At 40.7% G+C, this 20,188-nt stretch overlaps 1 protein-coding gene across 1 annotated transcript in view; it reads left to right on the forward strand.

Annotated features, from left to right (window-relative positions):
• The window catches only part of LOC149209415 (uncharacterized), a 309,539-nt gene that overhangs the window by 120,105 nt on the left and 169,246 nt on the right, over positions 1-20,188 (forward strand). The window contains exons 5-6 of the mRNA XM_089396368.1: positions 126-234; positions 384-475. Of these exons, the coding sequence (XP_089252494.1) occupies positions 126-234; positions 384-475 (201 nt within the window). The remainder of the gene's footprint in view (positions 1-125; positions 235-383; positions 476-20,188) is intronic.

Here is a 20,188-nt window from a genome sequence, read left to right on the forward strand (position 1 = left end):
GGATTATGTGCTTGGATATGTATATCAGATATCATTGTATCAAATATATTTGTAGAAACATTGATTTTTGATTTTACTCTTCAGTTTCCTATAACCTTATGTTTGTTTGTAATAACACTATGCAGGATTCTGCTACAGTGCAAATGGGAAGGAGTCATCGCACAGATATTCTCTTAATGGCAGAGGCAGAAGTGCTGAAACTTGGTGGCAATGTTGTTCGGCTTGCAGGATTATACATATCCTTTTAGGGATTAGTTTTTAGTCTAAAAGTGTATTTTGTTAAAATATTCTGATGAGTTAGTCATTCATCTATTCACTCATGAGATGAAGGACAAGTCAGGGTTCATGCTTCGTTGAATTTGTTTGCCTTGACTTCAAATTGCACAAATTGGATAGGGGAGCTCATATGTATTATTTGAAGAAGGGAACTATTGATGTATGCCCAGAACATATCATTAATCTCATCCATTATGAGGTTATTCTTCTTTTCCTTTGAATAGAATTTGTTTCCTTAGCATTTGTCTTTTTATTGTTTTTATTTTATAAATTCGGAAAATACTGCTGACTTATTATTATACTTGTACTTGTTTTATATCTTATATACACAATTGAATTCTTATGCCCAATAATTTCAAGTTTTATTTTATTTTTTATTTCTTATAAAATTTGTCTTATATTAACAAGTAGGTTATGTACAAACCTGAAAATAAAAGTGGAAGGCTATATATATATATACAGTGGAGTCTTTTATCATCTTCCTCGGTGCTACTAAAGTTGAAATAAATCAGAGCAAGGTAGGGTGTCTAACGATTTTGTATCCTTAATCAAATGGTATTCCAGATAGTAAATAAAGCGTTGATTTGAAGGCAAATACGAAATGCGTGTGAAGGGATAAAGTGCTATGGAATGAGACTCACAAAACAATGTTGCTTGCTGATGATGTTGTCCCTCAAACAAAACTGAGTGTTGATACAGAACATATCTCCAACAATTTCTAGCAAACCTGTTCTTCTATAAGATGTGGTTCACAGTCTCTTGTTAGCTACAAAAAAGGAAAAGACCATCCATCAGCAATGCGAGATATAGATGGGAACCCCCCGTAAACAACTAGCCAAGAAGAACCCTGGAGCTTATAGTTGTGAGTTGTGACAGAACAACCAAACAATGTGCAGCTGGTGAATCCACTGATCCTCTAAATTAGAAGAGATCCTGCTGGCCTTTGATTCCTCTCAATATTTCCAAATTTTCTCGAGTTTTTCAGGATCCCAATTTGTTTGATATTTTCCTAGTCAGTTAGGTTTGTTACCCCTCTTTCAGCAGGGGCATTCCAGAACTTTTTGGCCATGCCATATAAGCCCAAAGGATGTGCCTTTAGCCTTGTAAAGCCATGTGGATGTGTGTTGTTTGTGAAGGTGACTTTTAGATCCCTGTTGCTGTAGACGGCCATGACTACTCTGGTGTTGTTTGTTTCATGATATGTCTGCCTCTGTGGCATTGTTGACTTATCCTTGGTGGGCTGTACCTCCCTGCCTTGATTGATGGGTATCTTATACCCTAGGATGGTGTGCGGGTATCATGGAGTAGACATTACTAGGAGTCGTCGTGAAAATTCCTTGATTGCAATTACTGGATATTATTCTCCTAACTGCTAGCAGTTTAATTTTTTACGAAAATTAACAAATAATTCACAATCGCAACCTTCACCATAAAATATGCTACGGAGAATAAAATCAGGAACTAAGAAATATATACATACACAATAAAAAACGACACCGATATTTTTGGACTAACCTCCCCTGAAAAACCCCGAAGGGAAAACCGGTGCAGCCAATAAGGGATTATTTTATTATTATGATGCAACAAATATTTGAGTACAATAATCTGCATGCCAAGCTAGCAATCCTCCGGCAAATAATTTGGTCAAATAATTAGGAGAAAAATTCTCCCTCTACAAAATAATTCGGCTTCCCTTTGGCCTGTTCACACTACCTGTCTGGCTGCTCGCACTATTGGCCTGATGTAAGTCGTACAACACTGGATCTGCCTCCTACTGGGCCATCTAGCCTCCCTCTGCGTCTGGAAAATTTTCACTCTGAAACGAACCCTTCCTCGCAACTCACTCTGTTGGACTGGGTAACTCGCACTACGTGGACGACTTTCTCTATAGAAGATTTTGACCTCCCTTTTCCTGCCTCTTTGGCACTGGAAAATTGCTGGGAAATGTTGATTTGTGGTAGCATCGGATGTGCTCTAGCCATGAAAATTGGTGGAGAGGCTAAAGCACATGAAATCTCCAAGGACCATAAATGGTTTGGGGAAATTCCACCCTGTTAAAGAGATATTAAAATAATTAATATTTTTAATGGAGTTCTTATGTCTAAAATTAGGAAAATTAAAGTATTAATGGGTATTAATATAAAACTGGGGGAGAATGTTCTAGATCACATGGATCAAGCCAAATCTAATCTTAGCCGTTGATTAGAGACTTATCTCGGCCGTTGAAGACTCAACAGAAAAAGTATAAGGGGCGGCTTGAGGGTCAGTTGGAGATACACCAAGATTGATCAGTCAGTTCGATTTTCTGGAGCGGGGTTTGCTGAGAAAATTTGAACAAGTGATCAGAGTTGCAGCAAGGGGCAGTGAGTGCATAACAGAGAGGCAAAGATAGTGTCGAAGGATCAGTGCTGAGGTAGAGGAGGCTACGCAGAGCTAGCTGGAGCCACACACAGGGCCAGAGTGACCGCGCAGAGGCTAGCAGCCTAGCAGGGCCTGTGTGGTTGACACAGAAGGCCAAAGAGCCAGCGCAGATCAGTAGAAGGCTGACACAGGGGGTGTCAGAGTGATGCAGAGGCCAAGAGCGCTGATGTGGAGCCTCAGAGAAGCGTTGGAGAGATTTTCGTGGAGCAGACTTGTCGAATATCTGCTTCTGAAGAGAGGTATTATTGCCAGATAGATATCTCTGTTGGGTGAGCCAGTTTGGCACCCTAGTTGTACTCAAGAAAGCTGCTTAATAATAAAACCCTCATAACTACTGCATTGATTTTCCCAAGTTGGGTTTTTTCGAGGACGATTGTCCAAAAGTAATGGTGTCCCTTGTGTGTTTGTCTATTATTTCAATTTATGATTTGTAGATGAGTTGAGACTGCATTTGTGTTTATTTTCAGTTTTTATATGGTTAAATAACTTATTAAGGAATAAACAAATAGGTGAAATAAACTAGATAATGCAGGAAGAATTTCTGATGTGTTAGACTTAGAAATTTCAACATGGTATTAGAGCATTGCAGATCATAGGAGAACTGAAGGCACTAGCAAAATCAAAAGATTTGCAACAGAAACAGCTGTCCCGAGAGACAGAGTTGTTCCTAAGCAAAAAGCAGTAGAGTGACGCAAATGAGTTTGTGTCATCATTTCGAGCTAGAGAGAGGGCTAGCGCAAAGGCAATGAGAGTCAGAAGAGGCTCACGAAGAGCCATGTCATCCTACTCAGCCAGGTAGAAGTGACAGAGTTGGCCAGAGGAGCGATTCAGCCTCGCCAGGATTGCGCAGAGCTAAGAGGCTCAGTTCCTTCAACTGCTGGGGCCTAGGGTGCTGTGGGCAGATTGTGGATTGTGAAGTTGGTGGGGTGCTATTGCTGTCGAAGTAGAATAGTACCTAACGGGACAAAACCAAGGTAGAGGGAGTCGCTACCGAGGCGGATTTATAGCTAAGAAATCGAGATCAGTGTTGCAGGAGCAAAGGGGATCGAAGAGGAGTGGTTCGACAGTTGGCAAGAGGATTTCTAGAGGGAAATCAAGACTCAGAGGGAGTCGAGGAGAGGATTTCCAAGAGGTAAATTGAGACTCAAAGGAAGTCTAAGAGAGAACTTCTAGGAGGGAAGTCGAGACTCAGAGGGAATCAAGGAGAAGAGTGGGGATGGCGATGAACAGACTGAGGGATCAGGACAGGTTGGACGGGGCATCCAACTTTGTCATCTGGAAGGCCAGGATCCTGTCAGTTCTGGATAGACATCGCATCAAGGGCTTTTCCTTGAGAACTATGGCTATCCCAGTCGACCTAGCTGATAGCGAAAGGTATGAGGATGTAATGGCCAAGGCAAAGTGCATAATCCTTGATGGGGTCAAGGATCATGTAGTTCAGCATATTGCCGAGAAGAACACGACAAAGGAGATTTGGGATACCTTGACAACATTGTATCAAGGCACTTCCGTGCAGAGGATGATGCTACTGGAGAATCAACTGTGGTCGTATCAGATGCAAAAGGGGGAGAAGATAGATCTATACTTCAACAGGTTGCAGGAGATTCGGGACCAACTTACTTCCATAGGGGCCATGCCAGATCAGGATTACATGGTGGGGACCGCCGTGAATGCAGTCTCTGAGGATTGGGAGACATTGTCCAAAGCATTTTGGGTAGAGCTAATCTTCCAGGACTAGAAGAGATGTGGGCAGCTCTTTGCCAAGAAGAGATCAGACGACTGACCAAGGCAGGAAGTAGCAGAAGAGGAGGTCGAATCAAGAAAGAGGAGGAAGAGGATGTAGCTGTGGCATTTGCGGGACAGCAGGGGAAGAGAAAGAAGAAGGACATCTCCAAGATAAAGTGCTTCCATTGTGGGGAGTTGAGTCATTATGCAACCTAGTGTCCCAAGAAGAAGAATAAGGGAGAGGCTTCTGACTACAAGGCAGCTCCGACTAAGGCAGAGAAAGAAGTTGAGATTGATGACAATTGTGCCATGAGTGCTCATGCACCTCTAGAGAAGAGGTGGGGTGACATCGAGTTGTAGTCAGGAGGACTACATAAGATGAGGGGCAGGATCCTTGAGGTACCCACACTCTTGGATCATATCCGGCTACGGGAGCCCTGAATGATAGTAGCAGGATGACAGATGTCGGTAGAAGCAAGGTGTGATGGAGCAACAAGGAAGTGCTAGAGTGCAGAGGACTGTAGCAGCGCAGTGGGGGTTGCAGCAGTGCGAGAGGCACAAAGGTGTTTGCAGCACTGCGAGAGGCACAATAGAGGTTGTAGCAATGCGAGAAGCACAGAGGTGTTTGCAGCAACACGAAGGTAATAGAGGGAGCACAGGATAACAACAGAGGTAGCTTCAGCATCAGGAAGCTTTCGGACTGACAAGGATGTCAGGATTTGGGTAGATCAATGTTGACACCTAATCCTCAACGGATGGGTGAACTGGAACGTGAACAGTCATCAAGAAGATGAATTGTTCCGTCTCCTTTTTTGTATATAAAGTTTAAACAATAGTTCTCTAATAAAATGAGATATCAGTTTTTCTTCTGCTTATTCTGGAGTTACCCTGGCCTGACATGGTATCAGAGCATAGGTCCCAGGTTCTTTTTTTAGCCTTTGTGGCTTTTTAACTCCTGGTCTGCTTCATATTCCATTACCTACATTCTGCCTGCCATCCCTGAGCTGTACCTGCGCTCTGCTTCATATTCCATTACCTGCGACACTGCCCATATATTCATTGGTGTCAGTTGCCTGACATTTTCTCTCAATAGACCGCCCTCCAACCGTTATGCTTGGTAAATATCGCTAGCTGGCCTCCCTTCATACACTGCGGCTCTTTCCACGCTGATCACCAAACCTATATTGCTGCTCTTCCATAACTGTCACCACACAGTTGTATCATCGCTCCATTGCCAGACTTGTTGCACGCCAGCCGGCCTCCCTTTCGGATGTTGTCCTGCTACGAGCCTAAGCAGCATTGAAAATGCCATTTCTGAATTTATGATGGTGGTTTTTGCCTTCAATAGCCGAACTGAATTGACAGAGATTATTCAATAGTGAGTGTTGAGATTGTCGCTGTTGGTGCCTCCTCGCTCCGGGAGAGTTTGCTATGCGGAAATCGTCGAAATTTTGTATTTCTTTTGTTCGGCTCGGAATCGAAACCTCTACCAGGTAGAAGGTTCGTCATCTTGTCAATCTATTCACAGAGCGCACATTTTGTGATCCGCGTCAACCTTCTGGCCATCGTGTGCGCCTACTGCAGCCGAGTCCGAGTCCGAATTCGAGGCTTCGTCGCTGGCTGCTGCTCCTCCTACATGGAGTTTATCGGTTTCGGTCTTGGGAGGGACACTACCAACCTTGCTTAATGATGTTTGTTTCTGAGTTTCCCTCAGGGAGGATAATGGTATGAACATGTTAAACCCCAGGCGACGAGATCGCAGATTCGAATCGTGGGTAAGGATTCTTCTCGGGTAGAAGGATTTGGTGCGGTTCCTTCAGAGTGAGTTACCCATTTCTAAAAAAAAATTGGTTGTCTGAGCATTGATATCAAGCTCCTACATATTTTGTTAATCTGTCCTGCAGTACATTTAAAGGGTTGAAGTAATATGTAAAGCGTTGAAGTAATATGTAATATTTTGTAATGGGCATTTATTACATTTAAAAGGTTGAAGTGATATGTAATACTTAATATTTGAAATATTGGATGTTTTTATTGGAGGGATTTGAAGAAATAAATTTGGAGAAAATATGTTGCATAAAGTTGTAGCTTGAAGTATTGAGGTACATATTGGAAGAGATTTGAAATTTTTGAGAATGCCCTTTTGAGTACAATTTCACTGTATATCAGCAGAAATATTTTTTTTTTATCAGCAGAAGTAATTTTTACAGAATGCATTCAATCATCTCTATGGTCGGAATAGTTCTCACTGGCAAGGAGAACTATTCTGAATGGTCTCGGATGGTAAAACACACCCTCATCTACAATGAGTTGTGGAAAGGAGTGTGTGTCGGAGAAGAAGACAAAGACCCTGTGTAGCCTACATCAGATAAAGAACTTGTCATTTGGGAAAACAAGAACAACAAAGCCTATGCATTGATCGCAGCATCTGTAAATGAAGAAGTAAGTCGTCATATTTCATCCTATTCCACTGCCTTTGAAGCTTTACAAAAGCTGAAAGAACTCTATGATTCACATTCTGCACTTGAAGTTGTTTAGCTCATGATTAAACTCTTCACTCTTGAACTGAAAAATAATGATCCCCTTGCTCTTGCATCTGAAATAAAGTCTATAATGCATGATATTAAATCCACTAAGGTTGAGCTGGATATCTCTCTTATTGCCTTTCTCAAAGCACTCTATCCTACCTACTCCAATTATCTTGAGTCTTTACAAGCAAATGGAAATCTTAAAGACATAACCTTTGAGTCTCTTGTGAAAAAGTTTGCTGAAAGAGAGAAAGCCTTTGGAAAGAAGACAGTCCTTGAATCTTCTGAAGAAACTGTTTGCCTTGCTCATAAAGAAAAGCATCCTGCTCAAGATTCTACAAGAGGAAGAGGTGGACGAAGAGAAAGAGGAAGATACTTCAGAGGCAGGGGGGGCAGACATTCTCAAGCAGAAAAGGCAGATTTGCATTGCATTCGCTGCAAACGAAATGGATCACATGATGCTTCTACATGCAAGCTACCATGGGACAAAATTGAGCAGAGAAGAAATCAGCAGAAAGGTAAAACTGATGATACAGACAAAGGTAAAGCACCTGAATCCGCTCACTATATTGAGGCACAATGTAACATTGGAGTAAATGAAGATTTGTTTAATGCTTCACTTGCTTCTTCGAAAAATGATTGGTTGCTTGATTCAGGAGCAACCTGTCATATGACTCATAGGAAATATTTTTTTGAAGATTTCACTGACAATGTTGATGGAGCAGTATACTTTGCAGATCAGTCAAAAATCAAGCCATCAGGGCTTGGCACAATCAGGCTTAAACTGCCTGGTCTTCCAGACTTTCTTCTGGATCATGTTCTATATCTCCCACAGCTCAAGAGAAACTTGCTGTCCCTGGTCCACATCTGCCAGCAAGGTCACTCCATTCATATGTTTGATGGCAAGCTTGAGATAAGAAAGGCATCTGACCACTCACTTGTCATGAGGGGTATAGAAGAAGAAAGACTTCTTAAACTGCAAGGAACTTCTGCTCATGCACAACATTTCTCATATATTTCTCATCATGAAGAAGGTACACTTCCATCAAGTTTATTATGGCATGCTAGATTTGGACATTTAAACTATGACAGTCTCTGCTTATTAAAGAAAAATGGTGTTGCTGGTTTGCCTACAATTCCTAGAAAACATAAGCAATGTGATGCTTGCATTCTAGGAAAGCATAGCAAACAGTCTTTTCATGATTCACATTCAAGAGCACATAGGAAGCTTGAACTCATTCATTCAGATTTATGTGGTCCAATGCCTGTTCCTTCTGCAAATGGAAATAAATATATCATGACATTTATTGATGATTACACCAGAATGTGTTGGGTTTATTTATTGAAGAACAAATCTAATGCTTTTCAAACATTCAAGAATTTTCATAAGTGGATTGAAAATGATGCACAATCTCATATTGGGTCTATTCGCACTGATAATGGAAAAGAATATACATCAAATGAATTTGAAAACTATCTTCGCCAACATGGGATCAAACATCAAACAACTGTACCTTATAATCCCCAACAAAATGGTGTAGCAGAAAGAATGAATAGAAAAATCTTGAATATGGTACGATCCATGCTTTTCTTCAAAAATGTAAAGATAATGTTTTGGGCTGATGCTGTTCTATGTGCTGCATATATAAAGAATAGATGTCCATCTAGTGCTATAAGAAACAAGACTCCTTATGAATTGTGGTATGGACATGTTCCTTCGGTAAAACATCTCAGGATCTTTGGTTCCACCTGTTATGCTTTAATACCAAAGGTACATAGAAACAAACTTGGTGCTAGAAGTTGTAAATGTATCTTCCTGGGGTATTCAAACACCTCTAAAGCATACCGTCTCTATGATGAAGTAAATAAAAAGTTTGTTGTATCTAGAGATGTCATTTTTCTTGAATCATCCAAATCTGACAGTGTTGTTGAGCGACAACTTGATCGCTTGGATAGATTCGCAAAAACGAAATCATTTCAAGAATTTGATAATCAGATTCGACATCTTGAAGGGGGGATTCCTATACTAGAACAACATGTGGAATCTTCTTCTGAAGAACAAACTCCCCTGCATGAAACTCCAACAACGGATGATGCTTTAAGTGATGTAATTGATAGAATTGGGAGACTCAATCTTGATTCAGTCCCAACTCAATCAACAGAGCAGCCTGGACCATCTCAGAAAGGTCCCCCAAAGTGGCTGACAAAGACACTTGAAAGTGTTCATCCTGATGAAATTGGAAAAACAGGAACCAGAAATACAAACCGACAAGATGGAGGTGATGTAGATAACTCTAATTCACCTGTTGATATGGATGTTACTTATGATTGTGAATTGAACTTGTCTACAGATTTTGAACCAACTTCCTTCAAAGAAGCTTCTTCTCATGATGAATGGAAAGAAGCGATGCAGAAGGAGTCTGATGCCCTCATAAAGAATGGCACTTGGAAGCTTGTTGATCCTCCATTTGGAACCAAACCAATTGGCTGCAAGTGGGTATACAAGAACAAGTACAAAGCTGATGGCTCACTTGACAAGCACAAAGCTAGGCTTGTGGCAAAAGGTTTTGCACAGAAGGAAGGGGTCGATTATGAGGAAACTTTTGCCCCCACAGCAAAATGGGCCACCATCCGGACACTCTTTGCACTAGCTGCTCAGAACGGTTGGAAAGTCCATCAAATGGATGTAAAAACTGCATTCTTGAATGGAGATCTAAAAGAGAATGTTTTTATGTCCCAGCCTGAAGGATTTGCTGTGAAAGGACATGAACACAAAGTATGCAAACTTGTGAAGTCCTTGTATGGCCTCAAACAAGCACCACGAGCCTGGTATGAAAAACTAACTGAGCATCTTCTGAAACTCAACTTCAAACATTTTGATCTTGATGATGCAACTTTATTTGTCAAGAAAGTTGGCAAAACAGTTGTATATCTTGTGGTATATGTAGATGATCTTTTAATGACAGGGAACAATGAAAGCTATATTGCATCCATAAAGAAAGAATTAGGAAAAAGTTTTGAAATGACTGATTTGGGCTATGTTCATTACTATCTTGGCATTGAAGTAACCCAACATCCAAAATCCATATTTCTTTCTCAAAAGAAATACATTGGAGATTTGTTAAACAGATTTGGCATGATAGAGTGCAATCCTCTTTCTACTCCAATGGAACAAAACTTGAAGCTCACATCTATTGAAGGAAAGGAATTTGAGGATGCAACAAAGTATAGATAGCTTGTAGGAAGTCTCATCTACCTCACTACTACCAGACCAGACATTTCATTTGCTGTTGGAATCCTCTCCAGGTTTATGGAAAAGCCTTGTGAGGGACATTGGTTTGCTGCAAAAAGAGTTCTAAGGTACTTGAAGGGAACTCAAGACCTTGGAATCAAGTATACACAGGTGGACGACTTCAACTTGATTGGATACTCTGATTCAGACTTCGATGGAGACAAAGAAACTGGGGTATCTACTTCAGGATATGCTATGAGTCTTGGATCAGGAGCTGTCTCTTGGAGATCACGCAAACAATCAGTACCAGCAGATTCCACAACAGAAGCAGAATACGTGGCAGCAGCTGAAGCAACGAAAGAAATTGTGTGGCTCAGGAAAATTCTTGAAGATTTGTAGGTAAAACAAATACAATCAACTCCACTCATGATTGATAACACCTTTGCAATAAAGTTGGCAAAGAACCCAAAGTTCCATGATCGTACTAAGCACATCAATACTAAATATCATCTGATCCGACATCATGTTGAGGCCAAAATAATCCATCTCCGTCATTGTTCCACAAACGAGCAAATTGCAGACATCTTCACCAAAGCACTTGGAAGAGAAAAGCTTGAAAGATTCAGAACGATGCTTGGGCTCACCAACATCCCTTCAGATTAAGGGTGGGGAATGTTGACACCTAATCCTCAACGGATGGGTGAACTGGAACGTGAACAGTCATCAAGAAGATGAACTGTTCCGTCTCCTTTTTTGTATATAAACAATAGTTCTCTAATAAAATGAGATATCAGTTTTTCTTCTGCTTATTCTGGAGTTACCCTGGCCTGACAATCATTTACTTACATCTCAGTAACTGAGTTGTAGCACACGGTTAGCAGTGGTAGTGGTATGGGCAGCATGGGCAACATGTTGAGAGGGAGCTGTAGTATATATGTGGTAGTGGCAGTGGTAGAGCCATGGGCAGCAGTACAGGAATCAACAATGCAGTGGATGTTGGGCAACATGCCCAACATCAACGCATGTATCGGTGCGGAAGGATCAGTGTGATGTTCAGTGGTGGAGCATTACTAGAGCACATTCCTCGCTAAGAAGGAGTGTTGATTTGTGGTAGCATCAAATGTGCTCTAGCCATGAAAATTGGTGGAGAGGCTAAAGCACACGAGATATCCAAGACCCAGAAATGGTTTGGGGAAATTTCACCCGGTTAGAGAGTTATTAAAATAATTAATATTTTTTAAGGAGTTCCTAAGTATAAACTTAAGAAAATTAAAATATTAATGGGTATTAATGTAAAACTGGGTGAGAATGTTCTAAATGACATGGATCAAGCCAAATCTAATCTTAGCTGTTGATTAGAGACTTAATCTCGGCCGTTGAAGACTCAATAGAAAAAGTATAAGAGGAGGCTTGAGGGTTGGTTGGAGATACACCAAGATTGATCAGTCAATTTGATTTTCTGGAGTGGGGTTTGCTGAGAAAATTCAAACAAGTGATCAGAGTTGCAGTGAGGGGCAGTGAGTGCATAGCAGAGAGGTAGAGATAGTGCCAAAGGATCAACATTGAGACAGAGGAGGCTACGCAGAGCTAGCTGGAGCCTCGCAGAGGGCTAGAGTGATTGCGCAGAGGCTAGCAAGGCTTGCGTGGGTAACACAAAAGGCCAGAGAGCCAGTGCAGAGTAGCAGAACGCTGATGCACAGGGCTTCAAAGTGATGCAGAGGCCAGGAGGGCTGACGTAGAGCCTCAGAGAAGCGTTGGAGAGATTTTTGTGGAGCAGACTTGCCGAATATTTGCTTCCGAAGAGAGGTATTACTGCTAGATATATATCTCTATTGGGTGGGCCAGTTTGGTACCCTAGTTGTACTCAAGAAAGTTGCTTAATAATAAAACCCTCAGAACTGTTGCACCGGTTTTCCCAAGTTGGGTTTTTTCAGGGACGATTGCCCAAAAATAACGATGTCCCTTGTGTGTTTGTCTATTATTTTAGTTGATGATCTGTAGATGAGTTGAGACTGCATTTGTGTTTATTTTCGGTATTTATATGGTTAAATAACCTGTTAAGGAATAAACACGTACGTGAAATAAACCAGATAATGCAGGAAGAATTTCTGACATGTTAGACTTAGAAATTTCAACGGGAAATTCTGTGGAATTCTTCTCTGTTGTTCCCTCAACCGCTGATGCTCTCATTCTTTGGCTTAACTAACTTCCTTGCTGAATCACGACAATTGGATAGCTTAATCTGCCAAGGTAACTTGCTCCCCTCTTGTGTCTTTCTCCATTCGATTGACTTGCTCTTATAATCTCTCGTTGGAGCTTCAATGACCATGATTAGATCCTCATCAATGGCTAAGATCATCTCAAACTTCATCTGTGTGATTTTCTTGAAGTCTCTAGAGCATACGTCGATCTCCTTAATTAATTCACTTTAATTAACCACTTTTCCTAAGTTAGGAAATATCTAAATAATGGCTAATTAATTTAAATAAGGCATTTCGCAAGCTTATGTTATGAAACCTTTTTGGTGTTTTGGAGATCTTGTTTTCCTTAGCCTCTTAGACACAAAACGGGACTAGAACACCTGTTTGATGCTACCAAATCAATAAAAAACTAACACTCCCTCTTAGCGAGGAAGGTGTTCTCTCCACTCCAACATCTCTCCTCTGTAGCCAGACCATGTTGATGGTGCCTGACATCTTGAACAAGTTGTGATTGCCCACCACGCTACTGCACATACATTGATTCACTTGCTAATCCTGTAGTTGAACAACTTTGCATCTGCGTTACTGCTGACACTGCATTGCGCCTCTCTTCACTGCTGCCAACACTGCCTGCACTGCATCTGATCTCATGCTACTGCTGCTGCAACTACTGCAATTGAGAGTTGATCCACTGTCCCTGCAACTGGCTTCTGCAACTGTCCCTTGAGTCTTTGATTGCAACTAGCTTTGCTTTGTCTACTGAGTATTTGATGGCGCCCAACTGTCTCTACACCCCTCTAGCAACTGACTGCAACTAGCGTTGCCCTGTCTCTCAATATTTGACTGTGTCTTGCTGACATCTTGATCCTCCTGCTACTAAATACTGTGGGCTCTTGTAGCAAAGGTAATGATCCATGAGGAAATACTTGTCTAATGTTGTGCCTCCTCACACCCTGCCCGATCTTGCAACTTTGAAGCCTCATGCTCCTCCACCAACTGGAGGTATAGCTGCTGTCAATGCAAACTCCTCCAACCTGGAGGTCAAATTATCTATCTCTATTGAAGTTGTTGTCTGTCGCTGCCTCTTCTTGTCCTTCTTTCTCTAGGGACACTGGGTGATGTAGTGACCAAACTCACCACATCTGAAGCATTTGACCTTCAATAGGTTCTTATGGCCTTCCTTTGAGTTTTGTCCCTACTTGGGACTTTTCTTCTTCTTTCCCTTACTGGAAAGGGCTACATTCTGCTCTTCCTTTTCAACCTTCGACCCCCTACTACTGTTGCTAGTAGTACCCTCGACGAGATTGAGCCTTAGCTCATCATGAATGAAGCACTCCACAGGCGTTTCCAATCTGGCAATTTATCTCATCCAGTAATTCCTTTAATGAAAGTTGCCCACTCTTTGGAAAAACCGTTTATAGCAACTCACACAAGTTCTTTGTCATTAGTGTTCTCTTCTACAACTGCTAGCTCATCACGAATGTTCTGAATTTTGGTGAGATAGGAAGTTACGCCTTCACCCTTTTGCATCTTTATGGTTCTCAGCGTTGTGAAAATTTCTAAATAGAAATCTTACTGCAGTGATTAATATTATTTCTTCTACTTATTATCTAAGAAATAAGTCATTCATAGTGTTCTTACGGCAAATATCGAAATATATTCTATTGCAGCCTTCACAATTAAAATATTGCAGAAAGTAAATGCAAGGAAAAATACTGGGACAAATACAATCACAATGACACATTTATTTTTGGACAATCATACCTGGAAAAACCCAATGTGGGAAAATCATTGCAACAAATGAGGGTTTCTTTATTATTCTTAAGCAAAATCTCATGTACAAAGTACAACCAACAAAACATGAGTGAGAAAATTTACAAACGCTTCTTGACAAATTTCTGATCCAGGTGAAGTACCCCTCTTTCCTCTGAATCCTTCTACGTCCCTCTGCGTCGATTTTCCCACACTGGCCTAGCATCTAGCTGCCCACGCAGTCCCTGCGTCAACCTGCCTCTGCGCTGCCTCTTTCTGCGTCAACCTGTTCCTGCTCTGCGTCTTGCTGTCTTGCACTCTCGAAGGATGTTGATGCCCTCTCTCCCTTTCTCACTTGCAAGTCTCCCTTTGATTCGATTTTCTCTTGCCGAACTTTGACCAGTGAGAAAATCGATCTTACTTGGGTAACTGAGTATCTACCTCTAGTGTGTTCTCCAAGTGCCCATCAAGTCTCCTCTTATAATGCTCTTGTTGATCAATCAACGACCCATATTAGATTCTAGTCAATGGCTAGGATCATATTGACTTGATCTCTGCCTTCTTTTAGAAGTTTCACCCGCAGCTTAGATTAATACCCATTAATTATTTTAATTTCCTGAGTTTCGACTTAGGGTCCCATTAAAAATAATTAATTATTTTAATAAAACTGTTTTTGGGAGGAATTCCCCAAAACAATTTCTGGGTATTGGAGAATGCATGTGTCTAAGCTTCCCTGCAAAATTTAAGACTTAGAGCACATTCGATGCTACCAGAAATCAACGAGTGTCTCCTTGAGAATCATTTTATGATTCTCTCATGGATCCTATTATAGCTTCATAATGGCTTCCCACATGTCCTTTTCGATATTCTTTGTAATATGCGGGACTATATGTTCCCTAACCCCATCTAGGACCATCCTCTTCGCTTTGTCCATATCCTTCTTGTAGTCAAGTCACTGTATAGGATCTGTCGGTTCAGAAACAATTGTTGTCACGAACTGCGTCAAACCTTGCTCATCTAGAAGGAATATCATCCTGGCCTTTTAGACGCCAAAGTTAGAGGCTCTGTGAAGTTTATCCTAATCTTTGAGACCTACTACAACCATCTCTGTGAAAATTAAAAAACTGCGAAATAAACTGGAAATCTCCTCTCTTTCCTGCGACCCTACTTCTACTACTCGCACTTCCTTAGGAAATGCGTAGATCTACTACTGCTTGCTTCCGGATGTCCTTCTTCGGCACTCACATTGCCTGCTACCTCAACTGTGAAGCTCTCTCTACCTTTCAGAAGTCCTCCAGAAACTGACACACGTATTGCTACTCTTGAAGCTTGCACTGACTAACTGGAAGAATTGCTACAACCTTTTGTAATTGGAAATTATGGATCTCCTCCTGGAAATTGGATCTGGAAACCCTTGAGAATTTTTGGAAATTCCCCCTTAGTGTGCTTTTCTCTTATTGCTCCTGCGTAGATCTGCAATCATAACTCTTGCTGCAAATCTTTTGCGCCTAGATCAGCTCAACGAATCAACTGATTTGCTCACTAGAAATTCTTCTCAGCAAATCCACTGTTTGTTGGAATTCGACTTTGGGCCAGTCAAACTTTACCTGCACTCTACTTCTGGGAATCGATTTTCTTGCCCAACAATTCGCACTGCCTAGCTGGCCTACACAAATCTAAACTTTGTGCTTCAGATCTCGCTTTAAAATTGCACATCTACTGATCCTTCATTTCTGAGCCACCAATCTAATATTCAATGCTCTAATACCATGTGAAAATTTCTTGATTGTAGTTACTAGATACTATTCTCCTAACTATTAGCAGTTTAATTATTTACGACAATTAACAAATAATTCAGAATTGCAATCTTCACCGTAAAATATGTTGCAGAAAATTAAATCAGGAGTTGAGAAATAGATGCTCACACAATAAAAATCGACACCAATATTTTTGAACTAATGTCCTTGGGAAAGCCCCGAAGGGAAAACCAGTGCAGCAGATGAGGGTTTATTTTATTATTATGATGCAATAAATTTTTGAGTACAATAATCTAGATGCCAACTTGGCAATCCTTCGACAAATAATATGGCCAAAATAACTAGGAAAACAATTTCCCTCTGCAAAATTATTCAGCCTCCCTCTAGCCTGCTCACACTACCTCTTTGGTTCTTCGCACTGTTGGCTTGGTGCAAGTCGTACAACCTTGGATTTGCCTCCTACTGGGCCTTCTAGCCTCCCTCTGCCTTTAGAAAATTTTCGCTCTTCCTTTTGGACTCAAATCTAACCTTCAACAACTGAAATGAACCCTTCCTAGCAACTTGCTCTGTTGGATTGGCTAACTCGCAATGCTTGGATGACTTTCCCTGTAGAAGATTTCAGCCTCCCTTTTCCAACCTCTACAATAATGAAAAACTGTTGGAAAATTCTCGAAAATTCTTCTCTGCTGCTCCCTCAATCGTTGATGCTATCCTTCTCTGGCTCGAACTCACTTCCTTGTTGAATCACGACAACTGGATAGCTTGATATGCCAAGGTAACTCGCTCCCCTCTTGTGTCTTTCTCCATCCGATTGACTTGCTCTTATAACATCTCATTGGAGCTTCAACAACCATGATTAGATCCTCTTCAACGACTAAGATCATCTCAGACTTGATCCATGTGATTTTCCGGAAGTCTCTAGAACATAAATCGATCTCCTTAATTAATTCACTTTAATTACCACTTTTCCTAAGTTAGATTTAAGAAATATTTAAATGATGACTAATTAATTCAATTTAGGCATTTCACAAGTTGATCTTAGGAAACCTTTTCTGGGTTTTAGAGATCTCATATTCCTTATCCTCGTAGACACAATTTGAGACTAGAACACCTGTCTGATGCTACGGAATTGATAAAAGACTAACACTCATGGATTAAGGGAGCACTTGGATCAATAAAGCCTTGTAAGGTTGATCACCATATGTACTTTTCCCTAACATTGTCCCTTCTGATCTCGGTGCACTCCCCTACCCACGTGTTAGTTTATGTTGGTTGGACAAGTGTTCTAGTCTCATATGGTGTCTATGAGGCAAAGGAACACAATGGTTTGATTTTCTCCAATACCCAGATTTTTTTCTTAGGAAAATTACCTTAATTTGAATTAATTAACCAATTTATTAATTTTCGTAAGTCTAACTTAGGGAAATGGCTTAATTCATTGGGATCAATTGAGGTAAATTGATTTTCTTCTAGTGACTACTAGGAAAGTCATTTGATGGGGCCAAGATGATCTTAGCCATCAATTGAGATTAGATTGTGGTTGTTGGTTGCTCAACGAGCGATTATAAGAGGAAATAGATGGGCATTTGGAGAACACCTCAGAGACACAAATTTGCAGTGATAGCAAGGGCACAATGATAGCGTGGAGGACACTAGTAGTGGGATTCAACAGGGAAATTGAAGAGAATTTCCGGAGAAATTCTTCACAAAGATTCCAGTTGTTGGAGATAGTTGTCGGAAGAAGTGTGAGTTGTTGGAGGCCGAGGATATTGCCGGAACGAATTTTCAGAGGCAGTGCGAGTTCCACAAGAGGTTGTGTGTATTTCCAGTTTTTTCAGTGCATGTGGCTAGAAGGAGGTGTGAATTGCATAGAGGAGAGCCGAATTTGTTGCAGAGATTCGATTTGGCCAGTATAAGTGGAGTAAAAATATTATCGGAGCTTTGCCAGTGAAATGCAAGTAGTCTATGCATTGCTCAATTACTGAAGATTATTATTAATAATATAAACCCTCATCTATAGAACCGGTTTTCCCCACACTAGGGCTTTTTCAGGGACATTTGTCCAAAAATATTGGTGTTCATTATTTGTTTGTGCACACAATATTTTCTCAGTTCTTGTGGTTTATTTATTTTCCATCAAGTTGCAGTAGTGTTTTATTTAGTATTTTCCGCATACAAATTGTAGAAGACAAATAATCAAATTTGATAGGTGAATAATAACCAATAGTTGCAACAATATTAAAATTTCACATGGTATCAGAGCAAATTTGAGGGAAGAAGAAGGCTTTGCATAGTCACAAGAAGAGAAAAGCCAAGGGTTTAGAACCCAATTTATATTCTTCAATTTATTTGGGTCTCACTTATTTTCCAAGGATTTGAAAATGGCCTCAGTAGGTTTGAGAGATCACGACAGATTGGGTGGAGGCTTAAATTTTGGTGTCTAGAAAGCCAAAATTTCCTTATTGTTTGAAGAAAATGGTCTCATGGAGTATGCGACCAGTGTGATAGTCATACCAATGGATCCAACACAACTTTCAACATACCAGAAGGAATATGCCAAAACATGGAGGATAGTCCTTGATGGAGTCAAGGACCATGCAGTTCCACATATTGGTGAGTTGGATATTGTTTGAAATGTAACTAGGTTCGGTCTTCATAATTATCATTGTACTTGTATCAATATGTATTTTATGTAAAAGCAAAAGGCAAAGAAAAATATTTTTTTATTATTTTTATTAGTCAAAGCATGTTCTTCATGCTTATAGGGTTTATTGAGTCAAAATAAAATTTGTTACAAGTCAAAGAAACATATTTGAGTCAAAGTCCCATTTTGACTTCTTGTAAGAAAAGGAAAAAGAATTTTTATTTAGTCAAAAAGTCAATTTTGTCCTCCAAAGACCAAGTCGACTCTCCTAGACAAGTCGACCTAAAGAGGCACCTATTCAACCTACTGTACATGTATAAATAGAAGAAATTTTGACCTCATTTGAGCAATCATTCATCACTTCGATCTTTGTGCAAGAAGAAGGAAAATTTCAGCTAAAGTCAAAGGAGAAAGAGAACATAGTCAAAGGAGAGAGAAACAAGCTGATTTGTCCCCTAATTCTGTTCACACATGCGAGTTTTCTGAGGCAGATTTTGTGGTGTTGCAGGCCCGAAATTTCAAGGGCCGAATTTTAAGAGATGACCAGATTTCTAAGATTTGATCAACATTGACTTCTATTGACTATGATTTGTTGAAGACGGATTGAAGGAGTGTTGACTTGGGTCTTTGTGGTAGTAGTGGTCTTGGTCTTGAATACACTTTGATCTAATTCTATAAGAAGAGGATTTTCTTGAATTTCCCCCCTTGTGGGGTTTTTGCCCTGGCTTGGAGCCTACATGTTAAAATTGGCAACTAGGGCCAAACTCCATGTGGGTCATCTTATTTATGGCAGCTGATATTTTTTTTGGATCCCTCTCATCGAAAGGTGTAGGATTCATCTAAAGATCATTCTATTCCGATAAGTATTCATGGAGTTATGAATTTATTTGCGTTATAAGACAAATCGTCAAGGTCGGCCAGCAACCAAATAAACCCCACATGTGCTCAACGTTTTAGTATAAATAGAGGTGGTCTTCAAGTCATTTCAACACACTTGGGATCTCTTCCTCTCTCTACTTGTCTTTGGGTTTTAGTAGGAGGAGAGATCCTAAGGAATAACGTTGCCCTGATCCAGAGGGTAGAAAGGAGGGACTGCTAAAAAGCCGGAACTGTCGAAAAAGTCGGAACTGCCAGAAAAGCCGGAAAAGCGGGAACAGTCGAAAAAGCCAGAAAAGTTGGAAATGCTGGAAAAGCCAGAACTGCCGAAAAAGTAGGAAAAGCCAGAAAAGCTGGAAATGCCGAAACTGCCGGAAAAGCCGGAATTGAGGGTAAAGCTGGAATTGCCGGGACTGCTGAAATTGCCGAGAACAACTGGAACTGCCGGGAATAGCCAGAATTGCAAGAACTGTCGGGAACTGCCGAAACAGTCGGAGCATCTGTCTTCGAAGGAGAGCAGCATGCAGGGGACAACTAACTAACATTGGGACAATTGTATGCTACTTAGCAGCGAATATACCAAGCATGCATGCAAGGGACAACTAGCATGCAACAACAATCATGCTAAGGACAAGAAGCATGCTAGGGACAACAAGCAAGCAAGGTGCAGCCAACACATAGGTCAGGATGGCAACATGGTGTAGCAATGGCACATAATGCAGTACAGTGATGGGTACAACCATGATTAATGAAGCGTGATGAGATGCAGCGTAGTG

Source organism: Pinus tabuliformis, chromosome 1_2 (assembly GCF_031772625.1).
Source record: "Pinus tabuliformis cultivar Carrire ecotype Pingquan chromosome 1_2, CPIR1, whole genome shotgun sequence".
NCBI lineage: Eukaryota > Viridiplantae > Streptophyta > Pinopsida > Pinales > Pinaceae > Pinus > Pinus tabuliformis.